Source organism: Dromiciops gliroides, chromosome 2, assembly GCF_019393635.1.
Source record: "Dromiciops gliroides isolate mDroGli1 chromosome 2, mDroGli1.pri, whole genome shotgun sequence".
NCBI lineage: Eukaryota > Metazoa > Chordata > Mammalia > Microbiotheria > Microbiotheriidae > Dromiciops > Dromiciops gliroides.
In genome coordinates, this window is record NC_057862.1 from 248,462,534 (window position 1) to 248,478,415 (window position 15,882).

At 36.6% G+C, this 15,882-nt stretch overlaps 1 protein-coding gene across 1 annotated transcript in view; it reads right to left on the reverse strand.

The window, feature by feature from the left end:
- Positions 1 to 15,882, reverse strand: part of CCDC175 (coiled-coil domain containing 175) — an 82,144-nt gene that overhangs the window by 3,697 nt on the left and 62,565 nt on the right. The window contains exons 10-15 of the mRNA XM_043980628.1: positions 12,343 to 12,422; positions 9,658 to 9,810; positions 6,034 to 6,136; positions 5,866 to 5,909; positions 3,074 to 3,237; positions 2,464 to 2,522 (exon numbers count right to left, since the gene is read on the reverse strand). Coding sequence (XP_043836563.1) covers positions 2,464 to 2,522; positions 3,074 to 3,237; positions 5,866 to 5,909; positions 6,034 to 6,136; positions 9,658 to 9,810; positions 12,343 to 12,422 — 603 coding nt within the window. The remainder of the gene's footprint in view (positions 1 to 2,463; positions 2,523 to 3,073; positions 3,238 to 5,865; positions 5,910 to 6,033; positions 6,137 to 9,657; positions 9,811 to 12,342; positions 12,423 to 15,882) is intronic.

Genomic DNA, 15,882 nt, shown 5'->3' on the forward strand with positions numbered 1-15,882 from the left:
CTGTGGCTCCTTGGTAATTGAACTCTCATTTTGGGTGCTTTCAGTGTTTTTTTTCTTTGATATTTTCTGTGATATATCTAGGAGTTTTCATTTTGGGTTTTCTTTTAGGAGAAGAATTCTGCATCATTCTATTTTTATAGCTTTGCCTTCTAGTTTTAATAGCTCTGGCCAGTCTTCATGATTTAAAAAAAAACAAAACCAAAAACGGTTTCTAGGCTTTTGTGTGTGTGGTTTCAGGTAGTTTGATGATTCTTAAATGATCTTTTACTTGTCTTTGAGGCCAGTTGTTTTTGATGAGATACCTTATATTATCTGATGTTGTTTTAGACTTTTGACTTTGTTCTGATGTTCCTTTTATCTTGTGGAGTAGTTGTTCTCTATTTAGTCCAGTTTACTTGTCAATGAATCTATTATTTGAATAAAGTGTTACATATATCATATTTAGCTATTTATTCTCTTTGCAGTTTTTTCCTCTAGAGCTCTCATTACATTTCTATGATAATTTTAAAAATTATTGTTTCATTTTTTTAAAGGAATTCCAGTAGCGCTTGTGGCACATCTGTAAATTTCTTTGAAGCCATATTTGTAGATGGTTAAGAGTATCCCTTTTGGGATTTGTTTCTGAGTATCCCTGGCTCCATAAAATAGAAAGTAGCAAAAGTCTTAAGGCAGTTTCAAGTTCAAAGCTTTATACTGTCTCTGAGCCCCATAGGTTTTTGAGCTCATTTGGGATCAGAGAAATAGCTTTAGGCCCTAAGCCTCCTTGGAAAAACCTTTGTCTGGGCTTCTAACTGACTCTGCCCCAGCACATGCACAGCTTCAGGCTCGAGTTCCTTGGTTGATGCACTGGAAGACTCCTATATACTTCTTTCCCAGGGCCAGACTTTTCTGACTGAACCTTTTTCTTAGTGCCTACAGGCCTCTGGCTGACTCTTTCTGTGGAAATGGGCTGCAAAAGTGCACTTACTATATTTTCTTCTTGGGTTTCTTAATTTTTTCTCTGTCCATCCCTCTTTCTAGGATCCTGGGACAGTATTATTTTATTAAGTTGGTTTAGAACATGCTAGCTTTTTAATGCAATGTCACTTAAATTGGACTATCAGGATGTAATTGTTGCTATCAAGTTTCTACTAGACTTCGAGTTTTTCAAGTGATGATATTGGATTTCCTCATCCAGACTGCCATTGGTTAATTTTCTTTTTTTTTTTTTCTTTTTCCCAGGCAATTGGGGTTAAGTGACTTGCCCAGGGTTACACAGCTAGTAAGCATCAAGTGTTTGAGGCCAGATTTGAACTCAGGTCCTCTTGACTTCAGGGCCAGCTCTCTATCCACTGTGCCACCTAGTTGCTTTTCTGTATAAAATTGGTATCATTGATGTTGATTTCCTTCATCCATTTACCATTTTTTAGCAACAATAACATGTTCAAAGTTCAGCTTATAATACCTTTAATTGCATACCATATCTTTTTCTCATTTTCTTTCAGTTTTGTGTTAATTTGAATCTTTGCTCTAACTAGATGGATGCTGTGTTTTCTTCTAGCTAATATGTATAAATGTATATATATGTGAGTTTTCTATATAGTTTACATAACTTTGATCTCATTCCTGAATGATATCATTCATTTTTCACCATTATTATCTCTATTTACACTTTTGCTTTGAAGTTACCAAGTACCACCAAGTGATTTTCCTAAAGCTCAGGTCCAACTATGTCATTCCCCCTACTGTCAATTCCAGTGGCTCCCTATTTCCTCCAAGATCAAATACAAAATTCTCAGTTTTGTGTTCAAAGCTCTTTCTAACCTAGCCTCCTTTTACCTTTCCAGTCTTGTTACACATTGCTCTCTGCCGCGTACTCTTTGATCCAGTGACAATGGCCTCCTGACTCTTCCATGAACAAGGCATTCCATCTCTCAGATTGACTTCCTTTAAGTCCCAACTAAAATTGTATCTTTTACAGGAATCCTTTCCCAACCCCACTTAATAGTGGTGGCTTCCCTCTATTAATCATTTTCTATTTATCCTATATGGAGCTTGTTTGTATATATTTCTTTGCATGTTGTCTCTCCCATTAGATAGTAGGCTCTGTGAGGGCAGGCGCCATCTCTTGCCTCCTTTTTTTTCTTTTTTTATCCCCAGCACTTAGCACAGTGCCTGGCACTTTGTAGGTACTGGTTTATTGATTGATTGAAGTATCAGAATACAAAGTAATTTAATTTGATAGGTCTTTCTTTTGGAATTTCATCTTATGGAGGACATAAGACATTAGGACACAAAATCTTGTCCATTTATCACCCAACAAGATTATTAAGAGTCTGCTAATATATGGCAAGCACTGTGCTAGCTTCTAAGGATACCAACACAAAAATGAAATAGTCCGTGCTCTCAAGGAACTTATATTCTTCCATTGTCTAATGAACTCTATCATGTAATGAACTCTATTACCTAATGAACTCTACCCACCTTTGCTCATAGTTTTGTTGATTGTCGCTTTCTTTTTTTTCTCTGTTTTTTCAGTTTCTCTAAAAAGATATTCATTTCAAATGGTTAAATTGGAAATACTTTGTCACTTTTCAGTTATCTTGAATTTCACCAAAATGGAAGATTTCATTTCCTACCAATGCTGGTTAAGAATTTCAATTGCAGGAATGAATATCAGGTTTTTTTAGTTGTATTTGAGGCTCCAACCAAGAAATCATGATAGGTTATTGTCATAGGTTATAGTTAGATTGAAGGTATAAAGAGGAGAATAAGATATTCATGTACCTTAGCCAAGGTTTGAAAACTGTATTCACTGTATGTATGAACCCTCACAGTACCACATACCAATGGACATGTGCCAATATAAAAAGGCCTGTGTGCCATAAGGAGTTGATTTTCAGGCATGAAAAATATGGGCCTTAATAAAAATGAAAAAAAAAAAGACTTATTTATAATATCCCTCCATAACACCTGGCCCTCTTCATCACCCGCACCATCACACCTGGACAGTTGCCTTTCTTGCTTATTTACTTATTCTTAGTTAGAGGTCTAAGTAAAATTAAAAATGTAAAACTTTGATAACATTACTTACCCAATGTTAGTGTTTGATTCTTTATAATCAATTATGTACTCCAGATTATCAACGTTCCGTCTGAGCCAACCACAAATAACCTTCAGTTTTTCCTCTCTCTTATAAAGCATTTTTACTAGCTTTACAATTTCTTCCAATGTAATCTTATTCTCTTCTCTAAATTTCTATAATAATAATAATAATGACAGTAATAATAATATTTTACCAACTTCCTCTTAGATCTGATCTCTCCTTTCTTAACAGAAGATATCACTTATGAAAAAAAACAGATGTCTCAAATATGTATAGGTCACTTAACCTGTTTATATAAAACATCTCCATTTTTAATTTCTTAAAAATCTACAAAAACTTACAGGAAAAAAGTAACACATTAGTTAAGGAGAAAAAAGATATGTGAAGAAGTTCCAGGCATGTAAAGGATAATTTTTATGTTGCCTTCACTGATGTTGGAAAGGCCTTTGACCCAGATCTACACTCATGTCTTGTTCAGATAATGCAAATATATATAATAGACCCTAGTATAGTGAGAACACTGGAGCTATTTGACATTCACATGGAAAACTTCTCTACTTAAAACAAGCCACAATAATATCAAGAAAAATTGATATAAAATTTGGTGTTTCGGGAAGAAATTTTAAACCCATTATGTTTCTTCCTAGCCTTAATTGCATTATCATCCCCCAAATACAACTAAGAATGGCTTCATAAATTAATGAGGAACTAAACCAAAACATCTTATTAATCACTTGATGTGCATGGATGATATCAAGCTATATGGCTTCATCAGAAAACACTTTAAGCTTAGTAAAGTAAGTAGAATTTTTATCTAGTTTACCCTGCACACTTCCTCCACAACAATCTGGAAAATGTACCAGAACAAATTTTAATTGGGAAAACCAAGTGACAGTGAGTTTTTTTTCTAGCTCAGGCTCAGTATAGGGAGATATGCAGAGAGAGGTCTGAGGATACTGGAGAAGGGGGCGGGCCTTGAGTAGGTTGGTGGCAGTGGCAAGAAGCATTCCAGTACCAGTGATGGAAAGAAGGCTGAGACAGAGCACCAGGGCAGGAAGCCTTGGGTCGAAAGATCCCAGAGGGACCCCAAACTTGAACTGGTTGGAAGAATGGGTACCATTTGATTGCTTTTTTTCCTGTCTCTGAGGTCTGGGTTACATATCCAAGGGGGAGAGGATTTGGTCATGAGCTAGCCTGGGCTTTGTGTACCGAGCAAGGAACAAAGTTGCAGAAAAATAACTGAGTAGCTCTGAGCCCAGGAACAGAATGGCGACTCAATGCCAGATAGAACCCTCCTAGCCAGTTTGCACTGACAAAATCCAAACTGCCTGTATAAAATATTGATGCTTTAAATCTCTTCCCCTTCCACTTGTATTGTCTATCTTCCCAATTTACTCTATAGCATCCAAGTAAGCCAAACTGGCACAGGCTTGAATGGCTATTTATATTTTAACACGTGGTCACAATGTGGGGGAAAACACCTAAAACAATACTATCTTCACCAACAGCAGTTTTAAAAGCAGCGGCCACAGTCTGCAACTGTCAAAGGGTAGGAGGAGACATAGACAGCTGACTTCCTCTCCATATCTCTCTTTTTTCAGGAATGAGTAAAGCAAGAGAATAAAAAAAAAAAAAAGATGATCTCAGTCCTCCAGGGGAAGCATAGGGAGAAGTCTCCAAGACAACTCAACTACATTGCTGTTCGTACATGTTGAATTTTCATTGTCTATCTGAAATTCTGTTCCTACCTCCTTAGAGCTTGACTTTTTTTTTTTTGTTCAGTCATTTCAGTTGTTTATCCAACTCTTCATGACCCAATTTGAGGTTTTCTTGGCAAAGACACTGGAGTGGTTTGCCATTTCCTTCTCAAGCTTATTTTACAGATGAGGAAACTGAGGCAAACTGGATTAAGAGACTTGCCCAGGGTCACACAGTAAGTGTCTGAGGCCAGATTTGAACTCAGTAAGATGGGTCTTCCTGACTCCGGGCCCAGCACTATAGCCACTGCACCACCTAGCTGCCCCTCCCCTCTTGATAAAGATGCTATTTTCAGCCACTCTTACTGAAGAAACTATTAGGGCTCTGGTGGATTCTCATGGTGAACTTTTGTAGTTCACAAGATTGTCACCTGATCAATGATGGGGGAAGAGGAGAGAAACTTGCTTCTTCTATCTCAAGGACAATTCCCTCTGGGGAATCCATCAATACTGGATTCTAACACCATTGAACTGGACTGCTGTTGCTAGAGAGACATGCTAAACTGGCTTACTGTGTGTGGCTTATGGGTATGTCTGATCCTTTCAACCAATCACTAGATATGCCTGAATGATATCATCTTCTTTCATCCAATGACTCAAAGCCCCAACAATCTTTTCAAATTGATTAAGAATCCATTCTCATATATTTTACTTTTTATTAATTGACTCAGTATACCTGGGCCTTCTGTGATTATATTCATTCGAGTGAGGGTTTCCACACACCCCAACCCCCATCTACACATAAATTTGGAGAGGGTCATCACCAGAATGCTGACCATTCAACAAATTCAGCAAACTTTTTTTAGGTAAATTGTACATGCAAGGTATATTGCTAAGCACTGGAGCTATTGATACAACAATGAAACAGTTTCTTCCATCAAGGAGCTTATGTTTTTTCTGAATTCCACCCTCAGGTCATGAATTTTCTTGGGCACAGCAATTCATGAAGGCTATCTGTTAAGCTGTAGAGGTACTTTGACCTGCATTGTTTGGAGGATGTATGTAAAGAAAGTAAGAACCCACCTTTATTTCCTTCAGAGTTTCTGTCCACATCTTCGCATAAAGGGCTAAGAGAAAATTTTCAGAAATTATTAAAAATAATTTCAAATTGCTAATCTAAAAAAACTGAAGTAGTTTTCAAAAAAAAACTCTTAATAGGTTATTAAATCTTTATAATGAATTGCCTATTACCTTTAAGCTCATCTACTTCCACCTCCATTTTTTCTGCTGAAGCAATATGATTTTCTCCTTCCTTTTGAAAATAAGCTATATCTTCTCTCAGTAGCTTAAGAGCCTGGGAATAAAACAATTGCAGTTCTTTTAAATAAAGTGGAAAATACAGAGTAAGGATTAATTTTCATTATTAAATTTGACTTTAAAATATTGATTAAGCATGAGAATTATGGTGGTGCAATGGATAATGTGTTAGATTTGGAACCAGAAAGATGTGGGTCAAAATCTTGTCTTAGACCTTTATAAGCTATGTGACCATGAGCAAGTCACTTAGCCTTTCTCAGTTTCAGTTCCCTTATTTGTTTTGTTTTGTTTTTTTTGTAGGGCAATGGGGGTTAAGTGATTTGCCCAAGGTCACACAGCTAGTAACTGTCAAGTGTCCGAGGACAGATTTGAACTCAGGTCCTCCTGAATCCAAGGCTGGTGCTTCATCCACTGCGCCACCTAGCTGCCCCCAGTTCCCTTATTTGTTAAAATGGGGATGATAATAGCATATATTATATATATGTGTGTGTGTGTGTGTATACATACACATATATTACATGTGTATAAACAAACATATAAAACATACCTATATGCCTATCTACATGCATACATATATGTGCATACATGTATGTGTGTATATATACACACATACACACACACACACACCCTTCATAGGGCTGTTATGAGAATCCAATGCAATAACATAAAATTTTTTTTCTAGGAAGCCTTCCCCAACCTCTCTTAATTTCAGTGCCTCCCCTCTATTAATTATTTCTTATTTATTCTACATGTATATATTTGTTTGCATGTTGTCTCCCCTCTTAAATGTTTCAGGGCAGGGACTGTCTTTTGTCTGTCTTTTGTATCCCCAGCCCTTAGTACAGCGCCTAGCTCATAGTAGTTGTAATGCTTTGCAAACTTTAAAGTGATATATAAATAGTAGCTACTATGATGATACAAATATGGACTTTATATCTAAACTGGGAAGAGTCACTACAGAGAATGAAAATGATAGAACAATATTCCTAATGAATATTGATACAAAAATGTTATGTGTTTGTGTGGATATACACATATATGTCTGAGTATACATATGCATACATACATACATACATATGAAACAAATATTTTCAAGGCCATACTGAAACAGAAATATTCTAGAACAAATAACAATTCTAAGCTATCTCTGCCGTTTATTGTTATATGCCAAGCACCAAGAATGCAGATTTTTGTTGTTCATCCTTCGTTCTGGAAGAAGACCAATGGCATCATGAAGGTGATGTCTTGATTTGCTCATGAATTGGATTTAAGTGAGACAAGGCTGTGCAAAATACTCAGATTCACTCTTTCCTCCAGAGTCATCAAAGTTCAGTGGCAAGACAAAAATCAAGACAACTGGTGATGGCCCGAGAAGCAATGAATGACCTTGGCCTTAATAAAAATAGAAAATCAAGAAAGTCCTTGTTCTCAAACAACTCACATTCTTTCTGAGAATAACATATATTGGGCAAATGCATAGGCGTGGTGGTCCTGGGGGTGCTGTGGCTCACCCAAAGGCAAGGACTAGGAGTCTTCAGTTTGTAGTATTGGGAGGGGAGGTCAGGATAGGATCTAGTTTGGCAGGTTTCAGTATGGTACCTTTGGAGGAAGGAGCTTCAAGGTAGTTCTGCTTCCAGGTCTCCATGGTGATCTCCAGCTGGGTGGAGCTTGAACTGGGATAGTTGATGTGATATCAGATAATTATGTATTCTTCACTTTGAAAAAAATGTATTAAAAACTAAAGAGTAGAGAAAGATCTTTCTCTCTTTTTTTTCTCTCTTGTGATTTGTTTTGGCAAGGGTAATTATATATTATTGGGTTTTCCCCCCACTTTCTCTTTCTTAAACAGAAACTCAGAAGGCACTTCCCCACTTGGCTCAATCTTTTTTTTTTTTTTTTTCAGAACTTGAGCATACTTTTTTGATAGCTGAGGACCTCAGAGATTCTCTTCCTTTCTTTGCCTAAATAGGAGCATCTATGCACCCTCACAAAAATGATCTAGTGAAAACATAGGAATGCTATCTTTATTTCTCTGTCCTACTTTCCCAGAGGTGCTTTCCTTGCAAGCTGTGGCCTCCATTTTTTCCCCAATAGTCCATCTCTTCTTTATTTTGTTTTTGTTTTTGTTTTTTGCGGGGCAGCAAGGGTTAAGTGTCTTGCCCAGGGTCACACAGCTAGTAAGTGTCAAGTGTCTGAGGCCGCATTTGAACTTAGGTCCTTGTGAATCCAGGATGGGTGCTTTATCCACTGTGCCACGTAGGTGCCCCTCCCCCATCTCTTCTTAACGTATGACTTTTCCTTCTCATGATTTATTAGGTCTATTTATGTACAAACTGACTTTTCTGCCTGATTATGGCATTTAGGAGTTACTCTTATAAGTTACTAATGCTAAGTTACTCATGCAAAATAGTTATCTTATTGATCCAATTGCCATTATTATGAAGAATGCTATGCATTGAATCCAGTGCCAGTGCTTTATCCACTGTGCTACCTAGCTGCCCTGAATAATGTATTTGAGTGAAAATATAACCAGTATGATCAATGAATATTTTAATTATGTATGGTTAATCAAATTACATTTGTATTCAAAGGGCTTATAAGCATATGAGTTTTGATTGCGATCTGCCAAAACACACTATTGCCCAAACTATGTCCATTATACCCTTGGACAATGTGTAAAAGAAACTCTTGCGCCTAGGTGTATTTCTTTTTCTTTTTCTTTCTTTTCTTTTTTTTTTGAGAGACAATGGGGGTTAAGTGAATTGCCCAGGGTCACACAGCTAGTAAGTGTCAAGTGTCTGAGGCTGGCTTTGAACTCAGGTCCTCCTGAATCCAGGGCCAATGCTCTATCCACTGTGCCACCTAGCTGCCCCTAGGTGTATTTCTTTTAAAAATAGATGTTTTATTGATATCTATTATTTTTATGTTACCTATATTTCCTCCTGTATCTCCTGACCCCCTCCCAAAAAGTGGTCCATTATAAGAAAGACTTTTTTAAAAGACAAAGAAAAGAAATTAACAAAAATAATCTATGCGATAAAAAAAAGTCTGACATTATATGTGATGTTCTGAACCTGTGGACCCCCATCTCTGCAAAGGAGTTGGGGTAGGGCTAATCTTGGTCCTTAAAATTTTGCAATGTTCAGTTTTGATTACTTTGTTTAGTCATTTCTGACACTTCATGATCCCATTTGACTGGAGTGGTTTTCCATTTCCTTTTCCAGCTCATTTTACAGGTGAGGAAACTAAAACAAAGAGGGTTAAGTGACTTGTCCAGGGTCACACAGCTAGTAAATAAATGTCTGAGACCGGATTTGAACTCAGGTCTTCCTGATTCCAGGTCCAGCACTTTATCTTGCTGTGCTACCTGGCTAAAAGGAGTATATATTCGAGATGACAGGTAATGAACAAAGTCTCAAAGACTGGTAAATAGTAACCCAAAGAGGGCAAAAATTTAAAACCCTGCTCAAGGCCATGCAGATGTATTATCTAGGACACTTATTTCAACTCATTGTTACCTCTATTCCCCCTGCTTAACATGACCTACCTTGTACTTACTTTTCTTATTCTGTAGTTTTCCAGAATTAAAAGTCTCAATTTTTGTTCTGTTTCATAAATATTTCTTTCTGAAAGATATATAATGCTTAGTCGCTTTTTCATTCTTAAAAGTTCCTCACTTCGGCCTTTTTTCAATAAATTCTTCAGATGTTCCTGTTTGTACACAGACCCACAATGACTTTTTTTGTAGCTTGAAAAATTATATAGGCTTTTATATGTAAGATTTACTGAATAGTATGCAAAAGCAAAGAAAATCTGATTTATCAAATGAAAATTTAATTTATAAGGACAAAGGAAGAAAGAGGAATTTATAAAAAAATTCCCCAGGGGGATTTCCTGTATTACTTGGAGGGAAAAATTATAAATTGCTATTTTTTTGGAGGGGGTAGGTATAAAGGTGTATGGATAGTGAAATGGCCTCAGAGTCAGTAGATCTGTTTTTGATTCCTTCCTCTGACACATACTCATCCTCTCCAAGTGATTCAACCTCACAGGGTGCCAGGGAATTTTCTAAAATATTCAGTTGCAAAGCAAGTGCTTGTCTGACTGTCTACCTCCTTAGAAGGAGTTTCTTCATTGAGAGGTCCCCATACCAATGAAAGCAGGGGTGTAATCCAAAAAAGTATTTTTAAGTCACAAATTATATTCTAAGGATCATTTTGGACATGGGTATAGCCATCAAATACCCTGATTTTATATTAATAGCTTTTTTTTATAGTCTTCCTTTGAAGTCAAGTCCATCCATGTGCCTCTTGGTAACATTGTTGATCATTATTTATAATTTTGAGAGAAAGGGAAAACATTTCTCTCTCCATACTATGTCTTATTTTTTGTGTCTTTTTCCAAGAGAAGATTCAGAATTTTCAAGACTGAGAGAAGGTAAATAATCTGCATGATAAATGATTATTTCTCTTTGGTATTAATAACTAATTATTGTATTAGGACCAAGGTTTTTCCCCTTTTCTACTTCCTTATCCAGAAAACAATGAGTATGGGAAGTCTCTTAAAGATTTACCCAGGCCAAGATCTGATCAGACAGTAAAAGATTCAGTGCTTCTACACTAAGCCATCCCCAGGTGACATGCAGCTGTGTGGGTTCTTGAGTCAACTGATAAGCAATAGGCAATCAAAACAGTGTATTAAGTCTCAAAAAGCTGGAGTTAAGTAGGATATAGAGGTTAGACAGTATAACTTATCCTGAGTATTAAAGTACCTGTCACTTCCAACCTACTCTCTTGTTGAATCATTTCAATGTTTCTGACTCCTCATGACCCCATTTGGGGTTTTCTTGGCAAATATACTGAAGTGATTTGTCATTTCCTTCTGAAGCTGGATTTGAACTCAGGTCTTCCTGACTCCAGGCGCAATGCTCTATCCACTGCACTACCTAGCTGTAATCTAAATCTACTCCTACTCTCCTGAAAATGACTGTCTCTCTCTCTCTCTCTCTCTCTCTCTCTCTCTCTCTCTCTCTCTCTGTATACACACATGTATACGCACATATATACAGGGGTGTGTGAGACCATCATTGCACAAAAATAGTACACTAATATCCTACTTGTTTGGAGGTCAGTCAATTTTGGTAATACTAATACAGAGACCTTAATAGGAAGTGGAAAAAGGCTTCTCTGTCCCCAAAATAATTCTCACAAAGTCAAACACTTAATTCCTTATCCATTTACCCAGAGTGTTACTGATTCCTGTATAACAAATACTTAAGTGATAAAGTCCCTTGAGGAGGGATTACATAAATTTAGATTAGCAAAGCAATGTAATTTAGGACAGCAAATCACAATGTCTTCATGCTCCCAGGCAGATCTTTTATATGTTAAAGTACAGTTGTTAATCTGAATTTGTAAAGGAAGTTTTCTCAACTAGAGTTCCCTATCTGGGTGAAAAACAGAAAATGAACAACTATAACCCAACTCAATCAAAAACGTAGTTATATGATTTCCAGGCTCATATTGTATGAGAAACAACAAATTAAAGGTCCTAAGGGGTAGCTAAGTAGTAGAGTGGATGGAGTGCCTGGCCTGGAGTCAGGAAGACTCTTCCCAGTAAATTCAATTCCAGCTTCAGACACTTAGTAGCTAGCTATGTGATCTAGGCAAGTCACTTAACCCTGTTTGCCTCAGGTTCCTCATCTGTAAAAGGGGCTGGAGAAGGAAATGACAAATGACTACAATTTTTGTTTTTATAGGGTTGGGGTTTTTTTTTTGCCAAGAAAATCCTAAATGGGGTCTCAAAGAGTCAAACACACTGAAAAATGACTGAACAACAAAAAAGGTCCTAAGAGGCATGGTTTTTAGAGATAGACACAATGACATCAGAACTGACATCTAGCAACCTGACCATGAGAAGAGATGGGAAGACTAAAAAGCCATTATATACGTATATTGCTGTTCAGAACAATAATGAGTATTCATAATGAGATCCTCGATTTATCAAGAAATTGTTAGACTGTGTTCAGTGTTCTCTGTTCTGAAGGATTGTAAAGTGCATAATACATTTTTAAAAGATTTCCTATTTTTAAAAAAGCTTCAATACTTAAAGTGGCAAAAGTTATTTGGAAAATTTACTTTTGTATTTCATTCGCTGATGATGTTGGAAAAAATGAGAGGTACTATGTTTATACTACCATTATCTCTACAAAAAGAGAAAAAGTCAATTTTTAAAAAACATTACCCTATCATTTTTGTATTTTGATGTTTCCTTTTTCATCAAACCAATGCCATATTTCAATGACTCTTGTTCACGATTCTGTGCTGTTAAAAAAACACAAACACAAATCTCATACAGTTATTTATATATGTCATGCACTAGAAATACCAATTTCATTACTGTACTTATGACTGACTGGTGAGAGAAAGAGTATATTGTGCCCTCAGTGTTACAAAAACAGGAAAATAAAGATGTTGATCTACTGAATTCCATAATGTATAACCAATATTGTATTGTTTGCTGCCTCAGGGAGGGGGGAGGGAAGAGAGGGAAGGAGGGATAGAGATTAGAACAGAAAAGTATAAATAAAAATGTTTAATCTGGAAAAAAAAATTTTTTAAAAGGTTGGGGAGGGGTGTGCTGGGAAGGGTTCAGGAGGTATATATGTATTTATACACACACACATAAATATATATGCTGTGCATATATAAGTTATTTAGGTCTTATTTATATAATGATTATATTTAAACAAATTTGTCATATATATTATTTATAGAAATTGATATGTATATGTTATTTGTAAAACCATTATTTAAAGATTTAAAATACTTAGTTATATGTATTAGAATATATCTAGGTATATCTATATGCAATAATGTAGAAAATCTACATTATATATTTCATATATGTGTGTATGTATATATTAGATCTATGTTTGACATAGGTATAAAATATAATTATATATCACAAATAAAAATAAAATAAAAAAATAATTGTTCCCAAAGGAAAGAACTATCAAGATTCCCCCAAACTGACTCAAACCAGTCTTTCAGTGTCCCCGGACCCTAAACCCTTATTGTGCCTGCTTGATGAGCATTCATGATCTTCAAACATATACAACACACCCCTGCGTAGAGATTTAACATTATAATGAGACATATGTCATATGACACAGGAGGGGGAACATATCAAGGATGTTGTAGGAGTGTCGCAAAGAGTGTGCACCTGGAATTTCCATCCATTGTAAAAACAGGGGAGGGAAATTAGCGTTAGGGTATGGGATAAAAGGCTTGCTGCACCAGGTTAAAGGTGCACCACTTCTCTGAAAGCGTGTGCCCGACCATAAGTCTGGTGATAAGACCTTAAAACATACCAACTGGAAAGCGTGTGCCCTTTCTTGCAAGATCATAATAAATTGGCCTTCCTGCTTCACACCAGATTGGGATGTTTGTCTTGACTTTTATTCTAGACTGTTTCTCACACTGGGAACTCTGGATACTGAGGCAGTCTTTTTAATGGTTTTTTTTTTTTCCTCAGTTATCATTTTCCCTATTTTCACACCCCTTTCTCTTTTTTCTATTGCCTTGTTTACTCTGTTCACATTAGCATTCGCTTCTTTTTTCCTCTTCTCTTTTTTTTTTTTTTTAGTGAGGCAATAGGGGTTAAGTGACTTGCCCAGGGTCACACAGCCAGCAAGTGTTAAGTGTCTGAGGCCGGATTTGAACTCAGGTACTCCTGACTCCAGGGCCGGTGCTCTATCCACTGCGCCATCTAGCTGCCCTCCTCCTCTCTTTTAATGATAATGAAGGGTGAACTTATATCACCTAACTTGGAAATATTACAATGCTAGCTAGTTCTCCCAACCTCTGACCAATCATTTTCTGTGAAATGAGCCTAGAACAAGAAGGATATGAAGGAATGTCTCCCATTTCCTTTGTACAAGTTCAGGGAATTAGGAAGCATTTAGTGGGATGGAGATAAAACTACTCATGGAGTCTTGGAAAGTGGTCTAGATATTTCTTATGAAGCAAGATGGGACTGTGGGTAAGAGTGCTAAATTTGAAGTCTTGGGCTATAATTCAAATCCTGCCTTAGACATTTCATTAATTGTGTCACTTAACACAAGTCACTTAACTTTTTTATCTTCTCATCTATAAAATGGGGACAATAATAGTACCTACCTCACAGGATTGTTGTGAGGATCAAATGAGACAACAGATGTAAAACAGAGCTTTGCAAGCCTTAAAAATGCTAAGTAGTGTCTAAGGCAGGATCTACCTCCAACTGACTAAATAAAGATTAATATGAAAAGCTGAGACTTAAATGAGAAGTAGAAACTAGATTGGACTCTCAAAGAACAGTTTAGCGGAGTACTAAAAATTCATTAATTCTTGGCATCCAATTTGGATTTTTGCAGATTTAAACCTGAACATATTGAATTAATTTCCATATGTTGGATTATAATTTTTTTCTTTTTCCTTCATGTTTTGTTCATCCCTGTTTCCACATGCATCTTTTCTCCATTAGGTGGCTCCACTCTTGCTCCAGATGAGAATTTTGCTCTAATCCTAGTCATTTCTATGACACCCACACCGTGTCTTATGATCCAGCATGCCTTCAATTTAATGCAGTTCTAGGAAAAAGATCTACCCTTCTCCCCATTAAAATAGCCCAAGATTTAAGGGAAGGATGTAAGCATTTATTAAGCATGTGGCAGGCACATAGGCGCATCTAAGTGGCCCAGTGACTGCTGGACCCAGGGTCAAGATGACTTGAATTTTAATCTAGGCTCAGACACTCACTAGCTGTGTGACCCTGGGCACGTCACTTAACCCTGTTTGCCTCAGTATCCTCATCTGCAAAATGAGCTGGAGAAGGAAATGGCAAAACCACTCTAGCATCTTTGTCAAAAAAACCCAAAATGGTCTCAAAGACACAGACAAGCATTGGAAATGACTGAACAACAACAACATGTGCCAGGCATTGTGCTAAGAACTGAACAACTTTTACCTCATTTTATCCTCATAGCAACCCTGTGAGGTTAGTGATATTTTCCCGATTTACACTTGAAGAAACTGAGATAGAGAAGTGACTTGCTTGAGGTCACAATGGACAGTGTCTGAGGCCAGATTGGAAATTGGTTCTTCCTGTTTCCAGGCCTGGCAATCTGTCTATTGTGACATTTAACTGCCTTTTGAGTGTCAGAATGCCTTTTTAGTATGTATTTAAAATAATCTTTTGCACAAAAGGTGATATTTTATGAAATTGTGAAAAGCCGAGCCAAAAAAAAATGAGATACAGCTTTCAAAGTTATGAGTGGAAATGAAAATGTTCTTTAAATGAGTTAATAAAGGAACATATTATTCCCTTAGGAGATGGGGGAAGAGGAGGCTGACAAACTCTTTTAACTCTTAAAAAAAAAAAGTAAAATGAACACTAGAACCCCCAAAGTTAAGAATGGAGATTAGAAGGGAGTAATGAGAAATGTCAGCTCTTTTTGTGGTGGCTAAGAGTTGGAAATTGAGGGGATCCCCATCAATTGGGGAATGGCTGAACAAGTTGTGGTATATGATTGTGATAGAATACTATTAGGCTATAAGAAAAATCTGGAAAAATAGACATCAACTGATGCAGAGTAAAGTGAGCAGAACCAGGAAAATTCTGTACACAATAACAGCAATACTATATGATGAACAACTGTAAATGACTTAGCTATTCCCAGCAAAAAATTATCCAAGACAATCAAAAAGTACTCTTAATGAAAAATGCTACCTACCTCCAGAG